Consider the following 22,593-nt stretch of genomic DNA (forward strand, 5'->3'; position numbering starts at 1 on the left):
AAATAAAATTTAAAGCATTAAAAATATATTTAGCCCTTCATATATTATTTCACATCAAGAAAATATATTCATGTCACATTGGAAGAAAAACTTTAAAATATATAGAAAAATGTAATATATATTCAACTTCAAAAACATACTTTATAAAATTAACTTGTATTTAGCATATATTTTAAATATATTTTGGCAAAGAAAACATTTTTTTGCCATATGGGATGTAAAATTAAAAAATGTATTTGCTTGCCCTTGAAATACATTTTGAAATATATGTTGATAAATGAAGGTTAAAATAATGTTAACAACTTTTGATTTAAAAAAATGTACAAGTAAATGCTGAAATTAACAAGAACTAAGATAAATAAATGCTTAAAAATATTTGTACATTGTAGGGTTCATGTTAGCTTATGCAACTATGTTAAGACTGCCTGTTCTCAAGATTTAATATTGTTTATTTATTGTTGAATATGGATTTTAGGCACCGCAGGAGTTATTGTCTCGCTGAGTCGGATTTTTACAAAGCTTCTGGTGGAAGATGAGAAGATCAATACCATCATCCTCTTCCTCTTTTCCGTCTCAATAGAGACTCTCTGTTTTCTGTTGCACGTGGTGGTGTGGCGAACCAGATTTGTGCGTTATCACACGGACAGAGCTCAACATAGCCAAACAAGCTTCACAGGACAGATTCACGATTCTCCTGCTCGAAAACACGTTGACTATCAGATACGTTATGACAGCAGTGCAGAGGAAGAGGTGAAAATGCATTCACACCTATATAAATGTTTACTTGCACTTTCCTTTTTTTTTGTCGGTTTTAGTTTTTAGGTAGGCAGTTTTTAAAGTGCCTGTGGGTCTGTGCCTAATTGTTCAATGTAAAGATTTTATCTGTAATAGATTAATTGCACATAACATAGTAAGCTGTATATCAATATGACATTTTTGGGTTAAGGAAATGTATGTAAGGTCAGGGATGTAAAATGATGTTATCCCCCAAAATACCTAATCATTTTGCCAAAAAGTTGTATACATCCTTTTGGGATCATGAAACCCTTCTAATGCATTTGGATGTATTCAATGAAAATATCTATTTGTACTCGAGCTGTTTAGGACGATATGCTCTAAAATTTATTTGACTCAAATTAGGATGGAACAGTGGTGTCAAGCGCAGTTGATGATGCTGATGGAGTTCATCTTGGCAACAGTTTCCATGGTGATGAAACATACGTCAGATTTGATGTACCTAAACCGGACACCAGAACGACATGGATTAGTGTCAAGGGTGAGATATACTTCAAAGGTACATTATGTAACTTTGAGAAGGATGTCTTGACAGAAATACAATATAAAACATGTATAAGATGAACTGTATTTTATTACCTTATGAGCTGTTTTCCTCTACATAGATTGTGGGTCCCCTTACATGGAAGCCGCTATTTCACGTGGCCATGAGTAGCCCTAAATGGACAAAATGCTTTATAAAGCGTATTTTGTCACTACGTTGTCTCAGACGATGACATGCAATTCACAATCTTACCCCTAGATGACACCAAGAATCTATGGACCTTTATAAACCTTTTGGATTTTGTAGTATTACTATAAGTTTTAGTTTAAATCAATTGTTGTTATGCTGAGATATTTCAGTGCCAAGATGAGATGTTATATTTTGTGTTTTTTTGTCTTTCTCACAGAGCTGCTGGGTCGTAGGTGTGCTGTTGTCAGACGGATTTGGGCTTATATGCTTTCAATAGCAATGACATATTTCATCACTCTGTGCCTCTTCCCTGGTCTGGTGTCAGAGTTACACGACGATATCCTGGGAGAATGGTTGCCGATTCTCACCATGGCTCTGTTTAATATGGGTGACTTTGTGGGCAAGGTAAAATGATTTGTGCTGTAATGTTAAATTTTATATATATATATATATATTAGGGCTGTCAATAGATTAAAAAAATTAATCTAGATTAATCGCATGATTTCATGAGTTAACTGCGATTAATCGCAAATTAATCGCACATTTTTATCCATTCTAAATTTACCCTAATTTAACACTTTTCAGGTTTTTAATATTCTAATCATATATACATATATAGATGCTTTATGCAAATGTATGTTAACAACAGCCTGTTTACATTTTAACAGAATCACCAGCCATTGTTTTGTATATGAATTTTCCTTTCAGAAGATTTTTCTTTCTCCATTTTTGTTTGCTGCTGCATCATTTGTGACACGTGCTGGCAAATTGAGTCGGAATTAGCAAATTTAAAAAAAAAAAAGTTGTTCATATTTTGACATTCTCTATTAAAACATAGAACAATGCATGATTTGTTGAAATATAACAAAATATGACAGAACTACACGTGTTTGAAGTTGAAAGAGTCAAATTACCACAAAAATTTCCACATCCATACATTATATTACCACATCAATAACTTAAAATCACTGGTAAAACTAATAGATTTAGCACACACAAAGCAAAAACATCATCAATGTATGTTCAACTTTTTTTCCTTTTGTTTGATTGACATTGAGACAGACTGCTTAAAATCTAAGTGATCTAATATAATGTTACACATCAGATAGTTTTACCCAACAGTTAACCAAACATTTACTTAAAACATAACAGATTATAGAGCCTACCTGCGTGAATTCTTATCAAAACAGATATTTGTAAAACTGTAATTTTGTGTAGATGTCTATATATCCGGGTCGCGCACTCGCGCGTCTGTGTGCACGCGCTTCAGATATCAGTCAGTCAGCGTGAGGGGATCGCTTTTGAGTCTTGTCGCTCTAAATAACTCTTTAACATTAATCAGGTACCGAACTTTATCTCTCTTAATGACTCTTTTAACATCAAGCAAGTCCTGCAGTCTATTTTCTAAGTCATGCATAAAAGCGAAACCAAAATGAATTGAGACGCATTTTTGTATTAGATTAAGCATTATGGGGGACGGTAACGTTACACCTCTCAGACGTATAAATAAAGATCATATCAGATGTCCAACGAGCATTTAGAGCATTGGATTTGGTAGACGATTTGCTTAATGTTCTTATTTCTATGAAAACCTTTTACTCATTTAGAGAGAGTCACATTTGTCTGCGTCTCTGTTCATTCAACTATGGGCTGGACCAAGGGTCAAACAGAAATTGCGCGTTGCGTTAATCTCCGTTAATAAAATTAGTGGCGTTAAAATGAATTTGCGTTAACGCGTTATTAACGCGTTAATTTTGACAGCCCTAATATATATATATATATATATATATATATATATATATATATATATATATATATATATATATATATATATATATATATATTTATATATATATATATATATATATATATATATATATATATATATATATATATATATATATATGGCAGACGCTTTTATCCAAAGCAATTTCTAGTGCATATAAAGCATACATATTATTCAGTATGTAATTGCAAACAATTACTTTCTTACTTAGTATTTTTGTGTTGTTTAAGTAAAAATATCTAAAAATGCTTGAATCAAGATGCATTTTTTTGATGAGGAAAATTATTTAAAGAATATAAGTCTAGTTTTTATATATCAAAGTATCTAATTTAAGTGAATTGCTTTAAAAATTACATTTTTTCTTGATTTCAGTGTTCAAGATTTTTTTCTTACCCTTATTGGCAGATTGTTTTGCTTGTTTTAAGCACAAATTCACATAAATTTGATACTTTTTGTCTAAAAACTAGACTTATTTTCTTAAGTACTTTTGCTCATCAATAAAATTGCATCTTGATTTAAGAATTTTTAGATATTGGTACTTAAAACAAGGCAAAAGTACTAAGAAAGTAATTTTTGCAATGTAAGCAGGGACGTGCACAGACATTTTGAGGGGCAGGGGCTCAAGTGAAATAAAGGGCACTTCTCATAATTATGTATTTTTTTCTTTTTTTAAACAAAAAAGTATATATATTACCGCAATTCTGACTTCCTTAAAATGTATTTAAAAAGTTAATTAATTGTATCTTCCTCAAACTCACGCAATTGTTTAATTTTCAAAAGATGTCTACAAAATAATCAGTTCACACAGAAACCATGGTCTCCTTAGTATTCTAGGTTTATAGAGCAGCAAATGAAACCATTACACAGTGTGCATGTTTTGAAAACATTAAATTACACATTAATTACAAATTTGTTAAAATGCTAAAAACAAAATTGTGACTGCTGAGTAGTGCTACATGCCAATAAATGCTATATGCTAGCGTTTAGCTGAAGTTCTATTTGTTCGCAATTAGTTGTTAATCAAAATCTGTATTTTTGTCTGATAAGGGCTCAAAATATAAGGTCTGTTTACTAATGTAAGCTTCTGGCATGAGCCTCAGAGCAGAGCTCAACATTATTATTCATGACCCTTCAAATAGACCATTTCATTCAAATGACAAATTCTAGGCTTGTAAATGGACATGTATAAACAGTTCTGGATAATTTTTGCACTTAATAAAGTGCCTTCTTTGTCAAAGAACAATTTAACATATTATGGCAACACATCCTTTGGCACCTTTAATCTTAGGTTTCATATTTATTAGGGTTACACATGTCAGAAACAACAAATATAGATTAGGCCTATTTTATATTTTACTTGTTGGTGATATTTTATTTGTTGGTCAGTAAAAATTCAGAAGTAAGTAAAGTTCTGAAACATCAGATTTCTCCCCAATCTACTACATCACTCCAGTTAAACACATTATAGGCTACTTATTTAACAGCCATTACAAAAAACGCAAACAAAAAAGCTTACTACCGTAGTTAGCAATTATTTTATTGTTTGTGCTTTCTTATTTTATGAGCAGTCTGTTTAAACTACATACACGACTACACTGTTACAAGTTTGCAACTCTTCAGGTTAATATGGGATTGTCGTGGAAAACAGTGTCCCTGAATCGTTATGTGTAACAACGTGTCCCATATTTTGTGCATAAAACTGTAAATATAAGAATGCTTTCTTCCTCACACACTTACCGGTAGCTGCCTGCAATCATGCACATCGCGTCTCGTTCAGGCTGAGATTTGGCGCTTCTTACAAGCGCGAATGCAGCATACACGAGTAAAGACAAGACCAATCATGAAGCGAAGTACGTTAGAGAGGCGGGACTTAGGAAAGGTAAAGCCAATCATATTAGCGATGTGAGTTTTGGAGGCGGGACTCGTTGTTAACCGTTTGTGTACCACAAATAGCGCTATTTTTGTTTTTATAAGAGTTTAAATCTCATTTAAATGATTCCTGAATAAATTCATGGTAAATAAAATAAGCAACAAGTAAAAAACACAAGAAACAGACAGACATCAGTTGTTATATGAATAAAGATCATATTATTTAAAAAAAAAAAGCACCCCAGAAAAAAAGGGCACTTTTTCTCCAGGAATAAAAAGGGCAGGTGCTCAAGCCCCCTTTGATGTCTATGTGTGCACGTGCCTGAATGTAAGGTACTGAACCCACGATGCTTAAGCTGTTAGCACAATGCTGAGCTACAGGAACACTAAAATGAGACTGCACACATTTAAAAATCACTGTTTCAGAAACAAAAATATTTATTTAAACATGCTGTTTTTAATTAATACCTCATATTAATTTAAATATTACATATTGTTTGTGTTTTACAGGTGAATTTGTCACATTGTTGGACCATTTACTAAAAAAAATAGAGGCTGGATTTACCTAAAAATTAGTGTTGGGGAAAGATTAATTGCGATTAATCGCATACAAAATAAAAGTGTTGTTTTGCATAATATATGTGCGTGTACTGTGTCTAATTATTATGTATATTTAACCACACACACATTCATATATTCCTTTCAGAATTGTTTTATTTTTATATCACTTTTTTAATTATATTTAATATATATTATATAAAAATATAAATAAATATATATAAACATGTAACTGTTTCTTGAATACATACATGAATGTGTGTGTATATATTTATACATAATAATTAGACACAGCACACACTCATATATTATGCCAATAATCGCTTTTGTTTTGTGTGCGATTGGTCGCGGTTGGTCTTTGCCCAGCACTACTAAAAATATAGTGCATAATGTTTGCATCCATTTTTTTAAGTATTGCATGAAATTTTAAGCAATTTATGCAATTGCTTAAAATTTGTAAGTAAAACTTAAAAAAGTGGATGCAAAAATGATGCACCGTATTTTTAAGTAAATCCAACGTATATTTTTTACAGTGTTGACATAAACTTCAAAAAGGCCTACAAGTTTATAGAAACAGTCACATGTAACAGCATTCAAAAGTATACATGTAGCCCTTAAAGGTACGTTGAAATTTGCAGCATTTATTGATGTGTTGATGTAACTTCTGCTAAACATTACGTTACGGTGAGCACCAAGTGTCTCCTCCCTCTTTTTTATAAATACTTATAGCATTTAGTTTACCTCATAACATGGAATCTGATATGCAGAACCTGAAGTGCAGAATTTTATCATTAAAATCGTTCATCCATATTGGAGGAAATAAAAGACAAAGTTTGTCTATTCGTGCTAAATATATATTTATTTAAAATTTTAAGACTAAAGACTTAAACTTTAAAAATCGTCAACATTAACTTTCTCTTGCACACAAACTTTGTTGGCTTTTGAATTAAATATTCATTATTAATCAATTGAAAAAACTGCAAATGTTTTTTTCTCTAACTCTCTTTTCAGATCTTGGCCGCTTGTCCGTGTAAGTGGAGTGGCGTTCAGCTCTTGGTTGGTTCGTGTTCGCGGGTTCTCCTCTTGCCTCTGTGTATAATGTGTGTGTCACCCATTCAGCCTCCCTTACTGAAGCACCCAGCTTGGCCTTGTAGTTTCTCTTTACTGCTGGGTGTCAGTAACGGATACCTTGGATCTGTGGCAATGATACAGGCAGCTGGACACGTGCCACTTCAACAGCGAGAAGTAGCAGGTGAGTATGGCAGACAAACGCATATTTACAGTAAGAGCAAACTAAAGGTAAATAAATATAACATAGCTCTGTAAAATTCAATGAAGTATTCATTTTCATTAATCCCTCATGCTGGCCAAAATATTATGTGTTTCTTACAGGGAACACCATGACTGTATCCTACATGGCTGGACTGATGCTCGGGTCTGTAGTGTCCTATTCAACGTACATCCTAAAGACACACACCTGTCTCGTTGTGAGAATAAATGATACGCTTACACCACAGAGATACATGCCTGGCCACTGAATGCCATCTTAAAGATTCTCTTGAAGATCCCTGCTGAAAAGAGCAGACCTGAATTTCCCATCTAGGATCAGTTTGTACGGATTGGTGCAGTTCAGTAGGTTTATGCATTTTATTAATGAACACTGGTTGACTGGGAATGTCTTACGTGTTAAGCCTGGTGTGGGACAAGGATCCAAAATAATGGTGAAAAGTGATGCTGATCTTTTTAACAGGGATCTTGTAACAAATAGAGCGTAAATATGTGAGACTAAAAACCATCAAACTGCCATTTAAAATGATATATTATTATCCATGTCATCTGTCATGTATCTTATTCTGGCCAAAAATAATACAGGAATGGGTCATATAAAATTGAACAAATACTTTTTGTGTAAAATGATATTTGGAGTTTGATTCATGCCAGCCAATCAAATTGGAGCTGATTCTCACATTAAGGGGTCATTTCCTGATTCCTGCTTTTTTACACTGGCTGTCACAGATAAGTTCAATAAAACATATAAAGACAAGATCTTGTATTCTGATTTCAAAACTGTGCAAAGGAATGCAAAGATAATGCATCTCCCTGTGAAGTCTCTATAGCATGGGCATGCCATTTTGGGGTTCATTAAAGGTGCATTGCGTAACTTTTAGAAGGATCTCTTGACAGAAATGCAATATAATATACACTATAACTATATAACATATAATTAACTGTATTGTTTTTATTATCGTAGAATGAGTTGTTTTTATCTACATACACCACAGATCTCCTTGCATGGAAGTTGGCGCAATGTTTCTGAAGTTATATAGAGCTGTTATATATAGCATGTTTTGTCACAACATTGTCTCAGATGACGACATGTTTGTCTTATGGTGGCTACCGTAGCTTTTCTTATGCTTCGAAAAGGTGGTGGGAGCTGTGGACTGAGCTGTTGTTGGTTGTATTTCACAACCTTAATGTTAGATGCCGCTAACAATGTAAACAGTGGACCTTTAAGTTTAAGCATTTTGAAATTGTTTTCATGACAATTCGTTGTTTTAAACCAAAGTGCAGTTATAGGTCAAAGTAAGGTGCATCTTTAACTCTATTATTTATTATTTTCAGGTTAGGTTAAGTAAGTCGAGTCCAAACAAAATTATACACACACTCTCTTTTCGATGTTGTTTTTTAATTGCTCATATTTAATGTTTATTTCAAAACAATAATTTTTAGCTAGCAATCAATCAATCAATCAATCAATTAATCAATTAAATAAAATAAGCAAATCCCTTACCTTCCATACATTAAGCACAACACAATATAGCAATTGGTAAATTTATAAGGTTGCTATTTTCCATGAATTTGTACGAAACTGTATATATTTTTCAGCATGATCTGCATTCGACCCATTGGGTGGTGGAGTCACATTCTTGCCATTTATCTAATAATCATACGCGTTTGTATACACTTCACACAAATTCATATAAAATTGCCACTTTGTAAAACAGTATACGTTTACCTGTGAGATTAGGTTACAAATATATGTCTCTCTTTTTCGTTCTCTGTTTTTTGCCATATGGGACATAGCATTTCGCCTAGATGCTGGTAAAATACATGCATAACTAACACCAGTTTTTGTTACTCTATATTATGATTATTATATTCCTAAAAGTGAATGTAAAGTTCAATGCATCCTTTAACTCAATGAAAAACACACAATTTGTAAGAATGTATATGCAAACAATTTGCTTTCTTAACATAACTAAAAACATAAGAATTAGAGGCTATTTCAGAATTAAATCCCCCCTGTCCACAAAGTGATAATAAAGAAAACCTAAATCCCATTGAACACCTATAGAACACATTTTAATGTTGACTGGTCATTAATTTAAATGGGACCAGGTAATGTAATATATTATGTATATGAATGTGCAGTATAGTTTTTTCTTGGTTGCTTTGGTTCAATTCTCAGTTAAAGTTGTAACTTTGTCTGTGAAATCCTGGCTAAAGTATCATAATGTAATTGTGAGATTTGGAGCATGACATGACATTACTCTGTCAATATTAAACAATGTAACAGTGAAAACAGTGACAACTTCTTGTACTTACACTCTCAGATAAAGTATACATGTTGATAATCTTTATTACTCAGGACTTAAAGGCGTAGTTTACAGAGAAATTAAATTATTGAAAAAATATTGCCCAGATCTGCTTGGTTTGGAAATTTAAACAGGTTTGAAACAACTTTAGGGTGAGTAAATGATGACAGATTTTTCATTTTTGGGTGAACAATTCCTTTACGTATAAAACTAGGACACCTTAAAATAAAATGTAACCAGTTGTAGATTTCAGAACAAACCGAATGCGAAAGCTTTTATGTTCTTTGTTATTTGCTCGACATTGACTTCAATCTCGAGGTCTTTTGCGATTTGTTATTTCAACATAGTCAGCATCTCTGCAATTATTATCAAACAAACGGAAAGACTGAACATTGTAAAGGTATTTCAACTCTAACTCTAAATCTTTCACAGGCTTTTGGCAAGGAGTTAAGTTGTCATTAGAGTTTATTCCAATGACACCCCCTGAGATTAGAATGTTTGTTTTATTCTTGCAACAGTATGCGGTCCAGAAATGACTAGGCACTCTTACTCTATTGTTTATGAGTGGAGTATTTATAAAATTACCTGCTACAACCCCTGTTACAATGTTTGCAGTACTACAACGTTCTTTCGCAATAGATGCCATATCTTGTTCTACCTTCTTCCATTGACCTTGGTTAAATGAGCTGTATTGAGGAGCAGCATTAGTGAGAGTGAATGTGGCATCTGAACATTTCTTTGAAGCTGCATGATAGACTGGAGCCAAGTGTCCTCTGTGAAGGATATTGCTTTCTGTCTTATAGTCTTCATTGGAAGCTTGGTTGTTTAAAGCAAGCTTGCCCTTTGGTCCCATGTTTATTTTTTCCTTAATATCCTCAAGCTGCAATATAAAATCAAATTAAAAGTTAAACTTAAGAACCCTTCAATTCACAAAAAAGTATACTAACATTATGCTGTGTCAGATTATGTTTCTGTCTGTCTGTCTGTATGTTGTTGATTATGTGTTAAAAACTGAAAAGCTGAAACTGAAAAGCAACTTTTCTATTATACTTTAAAATGTTATATTTTACAATTTAAAGATAAATGTTGATCATTTAATTATAAAATACTTTAAAGTTACAAACAAAAAAGTCTTAAAAATTTAATCAAAGGAAGCTAAATTTTAATTTGTACATTTTGATTAAAAGTAAAATGTCCAAAGTCTACTCCTGCAGTAACTTATCATTAATCTGATAACATTAAAAGGTACAGCAGGTGTAGATTTTGGTTCTTGTTTACCTGTGACAAGCTAAAAGTACATGTTTTGCACATTTGTTTTTCTGACACTGTTACACAGAGTAATATTTTACTTACCTGAGGTTCAATGTACCAGTTGCTCTGTCTATCACACATAACTTTTCCTGTATAATTATAGGCTGAGTACACAGGGATCTTGTTGTTGGTATCATAAAGCGTGGCATAATAAGGTTTGTTATTTCGAGTCTGGCAGATCTGTCTGTACTGAGGTCCATTAAGTACTGTTGGTGGTACTTTGTTATAAAAAGATTCACCACATTCTGTTTGGAAATTTTCCACAACTTTAGTCGAACCACCAGAGAGAAGCGACAGCATCACCAGAAGATGAATCATGATGAATGTGAGATGATGAATTCTCTGCAAGTAAAAGAAACCAAATGATATATCTGGATAGGTTAAATCTAAAGTTTTTATATTGTGCTAATATTATAAAATTAACAAAATGTTTCATAAATAATATACATTTGAATTCAGTAACTGTAATAAAAGTTAAAGCAAAGATAAAATATATTTTATTTTTTATATATTTTGTGTTAACAAAAGAAAAGAAAATTCAGATAAATTTCAATAAAATAAGCTAAAGACAAGCAATAGAAAACACAGATGCATCTATTAAAATCATATACTTCAGCAAATTTTTTCTCACCTCTCTTTAAGACAGGTAGGTGTTCGGTTCGCCCTTCTTCAACCAGTGCTTGTATCCCTTTCTTCACCTGCATATATATAACCTTGAAATAAATGAAATGTGCTCCGCCTACTGTTGTGGTTTCCTAAATATACATATTGTATAAAGTTCAATGCATGCAATCAAAAACAGATGATGCCTAAGAATGTATACGGACATATATAGTGTTACTCCAGTTATATAATTTTATTACTTATATAACTACTTATATAATTACTTAAATTGATTACATATATAACTTTAGTTAAACCGCCAGAAAAAACCAACATCATTACAGGACTAAAAAACATGATGAAGAATATCACAATTCTCTGCAAGTAAAGTAACAAAAATATCGTACAAAAATACAACAAATAAAAACAAATAAAACAAATACAACAATTAAAAAACGTTTTTTCTGTGGTTATATTAAAAAAGAGATTGCTTTTACAATTTTCATGTAAAAATAAGCAATAACAAACACAGACACATCTACTACTTCACATAGCAAAACTAATTTTGTATTCATACCTGTTTTACAGCTGAAAAACACTGGGCATGATCAGTTGATATGACCACATTACATTCATAATATGTGCAAAAATTCTTAGTGGTCCCCAGCTTTAGATGCCGTTTAACAAAGTCTAAGTGGTAGACTCTTAACCCCCCCAACAAAGGTAGAAATTAATAGTTACATTTTTAACACTAGACCAGAGTTTCTTTGACTCAAAAAAACATTAAAGGGTCATATGATGAGGTTTTTTAAGGTTTAAATAAAACTTTGGTGTCCCCAGAGTGCATATGTGAAGTTTAAGCTCAAAATACTCCACATATAATTTATAAAAAAATCTGTAAAAATTGCAGATGGGTTGCCGGTAACTTACCGTAGATTTACATTTATGTTATTTACTGGCAACATTTTATTCAAAGTTAAACGATCATTTAACATTTACAAGTCTTTGTCTTTACAGAGTAAAACTAAAAAAACAGCATCAAGCAAAACATTCTGGGAAACAAAATCTGAAGCAAAAAACAGAAAAGGTTGATGATGATTTCTGGTTCCCAGAATGCTTTGCATGAGGCTGTTGTTGTATAGTTTTATTCTGTAAAGATAAAGACTTAAAATTTAAAATTTATTTAACTTTGAACAAACTCTTGCCAGTAAATAACATACAGTTAAACATACGGTAAATTACCGGCAACCCAGCTGCAATAACACTGTAATTTCTGCGGATTTTTTTTACAGTGTTAGCAGTGTTCATTTAACAACAGTGATTTTGCTGTGTGCAAGCAATAATGTGCATTTTTAGTTGCGTATTTTATAATGCAAATGAGCTAATAAAACAATGATCACAATGAAGGTGACTTTAAAGGGGTCATAGCATGAAAATCACACTTTTTTCATGTTTAAGTGCTATAATTGGGTCCCCAGTGCTTCTATCAACCTGAAAACCTGAGAAAGAACAACCCAGTAACTTAGTTTTGGTTAACCAAGCATGTGGTTGTTCAGATTTTGCCTGTTTTGTGACATTGGTAGTATTGATGGGCCGTTCATTTTGAACAAATCTTTAATATGACTCGGGAGTAATGAGTCGTCTCGGAGAATGATTTGTTCATTTTGTGTTGACCCTTGCATGTGTAACATCTATTGGTTTTGTGCCGGAAAAAGCATTGATTAGTTCACCTCTCGAGTTTTTGGGTCCTCCGAGTCATTGGTTCCTTTCACACGTGACAACCCAATGGGCTATGCTATGCTATCTGTACCGGAAAGAGAAATTATTCGTTAATTTCTTGAGTCTTCAGATTCGTTTGTTCTTTTGTCACATGGCCACGCTTCTTATTTCAGCATTTAACAGACCATTAATTTATTATCTTAAAATTATCAGAAAATACAGTACAAAAGACAAAGTGCAATAAACTTTTCTAAAAAATAAAAGTTGTGTACTACTATTGTTTCTGTCAGTTTCTCTCAGTTATTGTTAAATGTTTCTTCAAGATCTGTGGTGCACATGTCTGTCTTATTTTTTGCTGGCATGATATATACAACAATTATGTTAAACAACAAAAAACAATTATGTGTACATCATTGTTATGTTATAAAGGTAGGTTACACAGGTATCTTTTAAATAATTGTACATTGAATTTATATTGATAATGTAATTATTGTTTATAAGGTTTGCAGTTATTAACTAATTTCAGTATCCAGTGACATTACATAACAAAAGACATAACGACTCAGATGCAAACATTCGAGAGATAAACCAATTAAATCTATATCCGCTATGCACTGTAAAAAATTACTCTCGAGGGCGTAAAATACAACCCATGAAAATTGGTTATACTTAAGTATATGAGCTAGCAAGTAAAATACAAAATAAACGTTCTACCTACATTATTTATTTTTTAACAGTAATAACGGCAACACTCAAAATTTAAGTAAAATATACCCCAAAATATTAGCTGAAGGGTGTTATATACAACCAATGAAAATTATTAAGTTATAGTTTACTTAAGTATATGAGTTAGCAAGTAAAATACAAAATAATGGGTACATCACATCAGAAAGAATATTTGTCTACTAATAATGTGTGTGGATGCTGGAACAGCAGTTGTTTAGAAGTTAAACTTATCAACCATGTTTAAAATAAAATCTTCAAAAAACTCAGAGAGGCAAAGGTGAAAGATTGCAGCTTTTAACTTTTTAAGCGCCTTTTAATTTTAAAATATGGATAAAACGCCTGTAAAACAGAAATACGGAAAATTCCATATATTTATACGGTACTTTGGCTGTTTTTACAGATTTTTTTACAGTGTACCTATACGATCTATTTTTAACAGTAATAACTGCAACACTAAAAAATGAAGAAAAATATACAACAAAATATAAGCTTTGGCACCGTAAAGTGCACATGCGTCAACATCCAGGCGGGACTCGGACTTACCATTTTCCATGTCATTAGCGCAGCGGCAGCGGGAGAATCGTGGTTTGTTGAGCTAAATGTAATTTTTTTATTTAACTTGTTGATATTATCATGAATGAAAATGTTAAGTTGTTTAATGGTAAAATCATCCAGAAGATAAGTCATTTGTGCGCTTCTCTGTCTCTGTTATCAGCTCACAGATTGATAGTTAGAATGTGTTGTCAGTCAGGTTAGCATTGAAAGTGGAATACATTTTCCAAGTTCTTGTACCTGCGAATACGATTAAAAATCTATATTTATTTATTTTTTAAATATATTAACTTCCATTATTATTATTTTGCTATCTTTTTTTTTTTTTTAAGGCAATGTCTTTATTAAGATTTTACCAAATATTTAAAAACAAAGAACAGAACAAAAAAACCTTTCCCCAGGCAGGATAATATATAAACATATAAAAAAAGTAAATAAATAAATAAATAAAGTACAGATCAATAATTAAATAAAATTAAATAAACCACATCTTACATTCTATAAATTCACACATCCAAAGCTTCTTCAATATCTCCATTTTTAACAAAATCTAGGAATATCTTCCAAATATCAAAAAATTCTGAGGGTTTCTTTCTTATTACATAAGTAAGCTTTTCAAGAGCCAAACAGGTTATTAAGTTTTTCAGCCATAGTCCAAGTGAAGGGCAATTTGTATTCTTCCAAAAGAGGGCAATAGAGCGTCTTGCTTGTAATAAACACAAATCCACCAATTTCCTTTCTTTAGTGGACAACGAGCAATTGTCTTTGTACATACACAATACACACAACATCGGACATAAAGGAACTGGAGAGGAAGTAAACTGTGAAATATATTGAGTTACCCCAATCCAAAACCTCTGTATCTTCTCACACTCCCACACACAGTGGAAAAATGTACCTGGGATCTTATTACATTTAAAACACAAATCAGGGATATTAGGGTTAAATTTATTTAATCTTACAGGGGTTATATAAGTTCTCATTATCCAATTATATTGTAATATATGGCAGTCTTGCGATGAGAAAGTTTCTACTATTGATGTTGGGGGGAGTTGGACAGAATTCTTTAAACAAGTAAAAATAAAACTTCTGAGTTGCAAATATTTAAAAAAGTGTTTCTGAGGAATGTTAAATTTTGCTACAAGTTTATCAAATGACATTAAAGTATTCTCTTCATAAAGATCCTTTACTCTAACCACGCCTTTATTCATCCAAAGTTTAAACCCCATATCCTTTTTAGCTGGGGTGAAATTATTATTTCCCCAAATGGGGGAGAAGCAGGAAAGTACTGGAAGGTCTCCAAGATATTTATGGGCATCATACCAGATTGTAATAGAATTTTTAACAAATGGATTATCCGTCATTTTTTTTAGTTCTTTTAGGGGTGCAGAATATAAAAAGCTGTCGAGTGCCAGTCCTTTTGCAGCCAATGTTTCAATATGTAACCATGGCTCTTTAGCTGTCTTAGAGAACCAGAACAATGTAGCTCTCAATTGTGCGGCCCAGTAATACCAAAGAAAATTTGGAAGTTGGAGTCCACCCCTTTCATAGGGAAGATATAGTAAGGAAAGTCTGAGTCTTGCCTTCCTGTTATTCCAAATAAAGTTAGATAGAAGCTTTCTTATTCTTGGAAAAAAGTTAGGTGGAGGGGAGATAGGTAGTGACTGAAAAACATATAAAAATTTGGGTAATATGTTCATCTTAATTACATTTATTCTTCCCATTAGAGAAAGTGGTAGTGTCATCCATCTAGTTGTTTCTTCAGTTAATCTAGCTATCAAAGGTTCATAATTTGCTGAACTAAGGAGTTTAATTTTAGGGGTAATTTTAATTCCTAAATATTCAAAACCATTCAGAGCATTTACAAATGGGTGAATCACCTTAGGGTTTACTCTTTCTTGATCGTTGAGAAACATAATTGAAGATTTATCTTTATTTACTTTGAATCCAGAAAAACTGCCAAATATGCCGATAAGCTTTAAGAGGGAAGGAATAGAGATTTCAAGTTTTGAAAGAAATATAATGGCATCATCAGCATATAGAGCAATGCGATGTTCTAAGGCTTCTGTGAAAATACCATGGATAGAAGGGTGTGATCTAATTGCTATCGCCATAGGTTCCACAGCTAGTACAAATAGAAGGGGTGATAGAGGTGAGCCCTGTCTAGCACCACGAGTAAGTTTAAATGAAGGTGAGATCAAATTGTTCGTAAGAATCTTTGCAGAGGAATCAATGAGCAAAATTTCAATCCATCTGCGAAAATAATTCCCAAATCCAAACCTCGTTAGCACCTCCATTCCAGTCTGTCAAATGCCTTTTCGGCATCGAGTGAGAGAATGGCCGTATCAGGGGCTCCATCTCCTGCATGTACTAGGTTAAGTACTCTCCTAACATTATGAAATCCCTGACGATTTTTGATAAAGCCATTCTGATCTAAATGTATTAATTGAGGTATAATCCTCTCCAATCTCAATGCCAATGCCTTAGCAATAATTTTGGTGTCCGCATTTAAAAGAGAAATTGGCCTAAAAGATCCACATTCCACCGGGGATTTTCCAGGCTTTAAAATCAGAGTAATGAGGGCACTTCTCAACGAAGGAGGGAGACACCCGTTTTGAAAAGCTTCAATATACATATCCAACAAAGGGGAGATTAATTTATCTTTAAATTCCTTCTAGATATCTACTGGAAGTCCGTCCGGACCCGCCGCCTTACCACCTCTAAGACCCAAAATAGCATTAGAAATCTCTTCCAATTCCAATTCCCTATCAAGCTCAGATTTGGTTTCTTCTGTGATAGAGGGAATATCCAATCCATCTAAAAAATGATTCTGTTCAACTGGGCTTGTAGGGTATTCAGATTCATACAGAGATTTATAAAATGAAACAAAAGTGTTATTAATTTCACCAGGGTCTGTCGTGATTTCCCCTTTTTCATTTCTAATTTCGTGAATGGATCTTTCTGAAATTAATTTCTTAAGCTGCCAGCCCAACAAATTGGAGGGTTTTTCGCCCTGATCGTAAAAAGTATGCCTTAATCTCAAGATACTATTTTCAGCTTTTGATGAGGAAAGCTCCACATACTCTGCTTTTAGGGCTAATAAATTTTGTTTCAATTGATTGGAATTGTCTATGTTTATTAATTTCTCTAACTCTCTAATTTCAAAATCTAAATTAATCATCTTTTGTTTAAATTTATTTAATTTAGAGCTGGTATAACCAATCATTTGGCCCCTGATATATGCTTTAAAAGCTTCCCATCTAGTAGTGGCAGAGGTCTGGTCAGTATTTAAATTAAAGTATAAATCTATTTGTTCGCCAATAAATCTAATGAAGTCAGCGTTCTGTAGCCACTTAGAGTGTAGGCGCCAGCTATGTGAGCCTTTTGTAAATTTTGAATCTATGTACAATAATGAGATGGGGGAATGGTCTGACAATACAGCACTATCATATATACAATTATCTATATTAGGAATTAAAGAAGTTGAAATTAAAAAATAATCTATTCGTGAAGAAGTTTTCGATAATGATGAAAAACATGAGTATTCCCTTTTTGATGGATTTAGTGTTCTCCAGGGGTCATACAAATTTAAATCCTTTATAAATTGTTTAATTTTTTTTCTGCTTTGAGAGTGAGAGCTATCCTGTCCGGAAGAGCGGTCAAGCAGCGGGTCAAGAGTGCAGTTGAAATCACCTGCTAGTATCACTATACCTGGAAGAGAGGCTATTAGTATAAAAAGGTTTTCAAAAAAGGACGGGTTATCCTCATTTGGGCCATAAATATTAATGAGATTAAAAGTTTTACCCATATAAACTCCTTGAACTATTAAATATCTACCGGCTTTATCTATAATACTGTTATTTACTAAGAAGGGTACCGACTTATGGATCAACACCATCACCCCTCTAGAATGAGAAGAATAGCAAGAGGCCAAGACCTGACCTGGCCATCTTCTTTGCACCTTTAAGAGCTCTTCTTTAAGTAGGTGTGTCTCTTGTATAAAAACTATGGATGAGTCCAGCTGTTTAATCCTTGTAATAACTTGTTTAAGCTTAAACATTTTGATCATCCCTCTAACATTCCAAGAAGTGAACTTAAGTTTAGTTTGTGACATTTTCTTTAAATTAATAAAGATTGTACATTTTTAAATACACATATATTAAACATGTGTCGTTTAGATGTGGAAGTTAACCTGAAGATCTGTCTATTCCAATTGTAGTTTTTAAAGAAATAGAACAAAAATGATAACTCAAATACCTGCCATGAACAAATTACATTAGCTGTCCACCTGAACAGGACAACCAAAAACCCCCCTCCCAAATAACACCTTGGGATATAGTTATGTCCCATCACTGATCCAATAATACAAAGGGAGCAGTTAAGGGCAACTACGCGAAATGTTAAGCAAAAAAAAAAAAAAAACACCAAAACGAAATTGTGAATATCCTGACATCAAAATACAGATATTCACCCAAAGAAGGATTTGCAAATTCTTTAACTCTTTAGAGAGAAAAAAAAGAACAATCACTATGTAAGCAATGAAACGGGTATACAGTCTAAGGTAGGGAACAAGGACTCTGCATAACAAAAGTGAAATGCAATCATTTCCGTCGGGTAAGTCTCAATACGGTAGATAATCTGTCATTTAAATTCTTATGCTTCACCTGCATTACGTATTTCTTGAATGAACTTTTCCACATCAGTCGGGTCTTCAAATTCACGTATCTTTCCATTTGCTGTCAGACGAAGTTTGGCTGGGTAAACAAGACCGTAGTTAATGTTCAGGGAACGCAATTGTTGTTTAACACCGTCAAAACGCCTCCTCAGACGAAGCAACTCTGCTGATAGATCAGGGAAAAACTTGATCTCTACATCGCCATACATAATTTTGCCTTTAGCCCTGGCAGCCCGCATCACTCTGACTTGATCTTGAAAATTCAGAAACTTCATGATCAGCACTCTTGGAGATGATCGATTGGGATGTGGCCTACCCGGTAACCTGTGCGCTCTTTCTATAATAGGCGGAGCAGGAAAGGTTTCAGGACCCAGCGTTTCAGGCAGCCACTTTTCCAAGAAGGCAACAGCATCCGGATTTTCCACCTTTTCGGGAAGATTTACCACTCTGAGGTTCGATCTCCGCGAACGATTTTCAAGATCGTCAATCTTCCGTGTGAGAAAGGCAATGTGCTTAGTCGCTTCTTCCAACTTTCCCTTTTCTGAGTTAACCGCATCCTCCACGTTGCCTATGCGTTCTTCGGCCATATCCATGCGCCCAGAGAAGTCCCGTATATCTTTTTTAACATCCTGTATCGCGTTTAGAACTACGTCAAACTTTGTTGCAAAATCACTTCTCATGAGTTCCAGTTTTTGAATCAAATCAGACTTTTGGCAAGCGTTGGCACATGTTATTTCTTCATGAGGTACGCTGCATACTGTATCCGATGAGCTAATGCTACTAGCATCCCCCTCTTCCTCGTGTTCCACGACTGGGGGATAGTCTAATTTAAGCTTAGCTTTGCGGTTTTTTGACGGCATCTTGATTTTAAGATCACCACGAAGAGTTAATAAAACAAATTAAATCCGTGTGGGTGAATAAAAAGGATGGAATTCAGGAATTTAAACAGAATAAAGTCAGGAGCTCACGAAAAAGCGTGCGCCTAGTTTGGAGTCATAACCACGCCCCCCATTATTATTATTTACTTGTAATAAAAAAAACTTCACATATGTACTCTGGGGACACCAAATACTTATTTTACATCTTAAAAAATGTAATAATAACCCCTTTAAAGATGTAAAATAAGTCTTTAAAGTGCTTTTAAAGTGCTTATGTGACATTTTAGCTCAAAATACTCAACAGATCATTTATTATAGCATGGTAAAATTTGCACTTTGTAGGCCTGAGCAAAATTGTGCCGTTTTGGGTGTGTCCTTTAAAATGCACATTAGCATGCAAACACTGATCGCAATGATGGTGGTTTATAATAATTAAAATTTGGAATTAATTTACAGGAAGCGATACTGGACCAAAGCCAGAAAAATCGTCAAGGAACTCACGCAGTGGTGTTTTCCTTCTGCTGCGGCAGAAAAACACTTTCCCTCCGTGATGGCAAAAATTGAAAGAATGAAGAAGAGCTCCTTCTAACAAGCCATCCGGGTTCTGAATCTGGATAATTACAGCAAAGACTAATAAAGTGTCTACAATCACAATGTGTCAAAACTTATCAATGTGCCACACAAAGGAATGTGATTTCACAATCTGCATTAAGCAGTACATGTAGAAGACATTTATTACCCATGTTTTTATGACAGCAAAAGCAGAAACTGAGGATAACCCAGAACTCATTGCCAAGCAACCTTATAAACAAGGGTAGAGCTCTGGTTAAAACTGAATGATCTCAATTGAAACTCATTTAGGATGTTGCAAGTACACATGAACACTGAAAACCCTACTTTAATTAGTTGACTGAACTCATTTTAATGAGTAAACTTGTTGCCTCAATTAAATTAAGTAATGGGTCTCCCAAAAAACTTGTATACAAAAGTTCACTTAACTTGGTGGCCACATAGACTTAACATTTTAGGTTCGCCACACTTGGAGTTTGTATCACAGCAAATTTAGCAGAGTTAAAATTACTGTGTTAATGGAAATATAAAGAGTTCAGAGTTCATTTAACACTGGATTGAGTTAAAACTATTTTATTTTACTCTATGAAAATAAAGAGTTGATGTCAAAGATTTTTGTCCCAAAAGAACCGTAATATGTTGCAGTCTTTACATTTACCATATAACACCTAGTATTAAAAATATAACACTACATTGGAGTTACCAAATTACACTGAGTGAGTTCATTTTAAACAAAATAACACTAATTAGTGTTAAATTATAGTTCGTGTTGTGCCAACACTTTAAAAGAGTCAATGTGCCAACACTTTGGAAAGTGTTAAAATAACTCTATTGGGAGTGGACCCCATGAGACACTTTCTGTTGTGTTGTTCTTTATATATTGATGATCTGACACCCGGTATATTGTCTAGATGAGGATTTTATTGACTTCTTGCAGGATACAATATTGCCGGTAATCTCCCAGCATCAGTGCACACACCAAACTTCCTAAACACTCTCCTACTTTTGAGTGATTGACATATGCCGTAGCCAATAGGAACACAGTAGCTCAAAACAGTAACATATGATTGGCTCTTAGCAAAGCCTAAGAATACTACATCCCCCTTTTTCTAAATGAGACAAAATATAATTGTTCACATTACAGGAAAAAATTAAATTATTATGCATTCAAAATAACAATGTGAACAATTACTTTCAGCGCTAACATATTGAAAGCATTTACATATAACACTATAATGAACAGTATACATTCTTCAATTGAAAGGGCAGCGATCCGCCTACACCCTTGTACATTCACAAATCCAGAATATTTCTGGGTTTAATCTGTCGTCCGTATCTGGTTCTGTAACCGGTGTGTTTGGGAAAAACATCGGTGTGCTCAGGAGTATCTGAAATGTCATTTTCAGATGTTGTATAAGGCTCCTTATCGGTATCACCTAAAACCTGATTAGAGTCATTTGTGTGCGGTTCTGGTACGTTCAGGAGATGACGTCTGTTTCGTCGGTATTCCTGTCCATCAGACGTACACACGTGATATGATCTCTCAGTATTGGCTGGTTGGCGCTGTTGTTTGTGCAGCCTTTTTGCTCTGACATCTTTACAGCTGATGACCTTTGGTAGGAGCTGCTGATTGGTATTGGGAAGGGTTGATCGGAGGCGGCGACTCATTAACAGCTGAGCCGGGGACTTAAAACCATCAACCGGGCAGTTTCGATATTCCAGGAGACTGAGGTACGGGTCACCTCCATCAGCCTTTGCCTTTTCCAACAACATTTTTGCAGTGTGCACAGATTTCTCTGCCAATCCGTTACTTTGCGGATAGTATGGGCTTGTGGTGGTATGTGTGAATTCCCATGCTTTAACAAAAGATGCAAATTCACCCGAACTATACTGAGGGCCGTTGTCTGAGATGATGGTTTCTGGGATCCCATGTCGTGCGAAGGCAGCTTTCAGCTTGTGTATAACAGCAGCAGAAGTTGTGCTGTGGAGTCTGTCCAGCTCAAAATATCTGCTGTAGTAATCAACTGTCACCAAATAGTCCTCATTGTTCCAGGTAAACAAATCGGTAGCCACTATTTGCCATGGCCTATCTGGGATTTTGTGACTAATCATGGGCTCCTTGGTGTTGGAAGGGCGATATGTGAGGCAGATTGAACATTTGCTAATGATGCTCTCTATTTCTTTTCCCATCCCAGGCCAAAACATGATGTCACGGGCTCTCTGCTTACATTTCTCAATGCCTAGGTGACTGGCATGTACACGTGATAACATGTCTGACCGAA

At 33.9% G+C, this 22,593-nt stretch overlaps 2 protein-coding genes across 4 annotated transcripts in view; one reads left to right on the top strand and one right to left on the bottom strand.

Annotated features, from left to right (window-relative positions):
• slc29a4b (asolute carrier family 29 member 4b) overlaps positions 1-7,743 on the top strand; it is a 74,022-nt gene extending 66,279 nt beyond the window's left edge. For all 3 annotated transcript variants that reach the window (XM_073866187.1, XM_055205994.2, XM_055205993.2), the window contains exons 7-11: positions 476-750; positions 1,141-1,276; positions 1,686-1,873; positions 6,693-6,933; positions 7,074-7,743. In XM_073866187.1, the coding sequence (XP_073722288.1) occupies positions 476-750; positions 1,141-1,276; positions 1,686-1,873; positions 6,693-6,933; positions 7,074-7,219 (986 nt within the window). In that variant the 3' untranslated portion in view covers positions 7,220-7,743. The remainder of the gene's footprint in view (positions 1-475; positions 751-1,140; positions 1,277-1,685; positions 1,874-6,692; positions 6,934-7,073) is intronic.
• A 628-nt stretch (positions 7,744-8,371) lies between these two features.
• On the bottom strand, positions 8,372-11,286 carry LOC129445456 (endonuclease domain-containing 1 protein-like). The gene is made up of 3 exons (XM_055206666.2): positions 11,220-11,286; positions 10,631-10,930; positions 8,372-10,157 (listed from the first exon to the last, which is right to left on the bottom strand). The coding sequence occupies exons 2-3, from the start codon at positions 10,904-10,906 to the stop codon at positions 9,585-9,587; spliced, it is 849 nt and encodes a 282-aa protein (XP_055062641.2). The 5' UTR covers positions 10,907-10,930; positions 11,220-11,286; the 3' UTR covers positions 8,372-9,584.
• Between the last annotated feature and the right edge of the window lie 11,307 nt (positions 11,287-22,593).

This window comes from Misgurnus anguillicaudatus, chromosome 3 (genome assembly GCF_027580225.2).
Source record: "Misgurnus anguillicaudatus chromosome 3, ASM2758022v2, whole genome shotgun sequence".
In the NCBI taxonomy this organism is placed as follows: domain Eukaryota; kingdom Metazoa; phylum Chordata; class Actinopteri; order Cypriniformes; family Cobitidae; genus Misgurnus; species Misgurnus anguillicaudatus.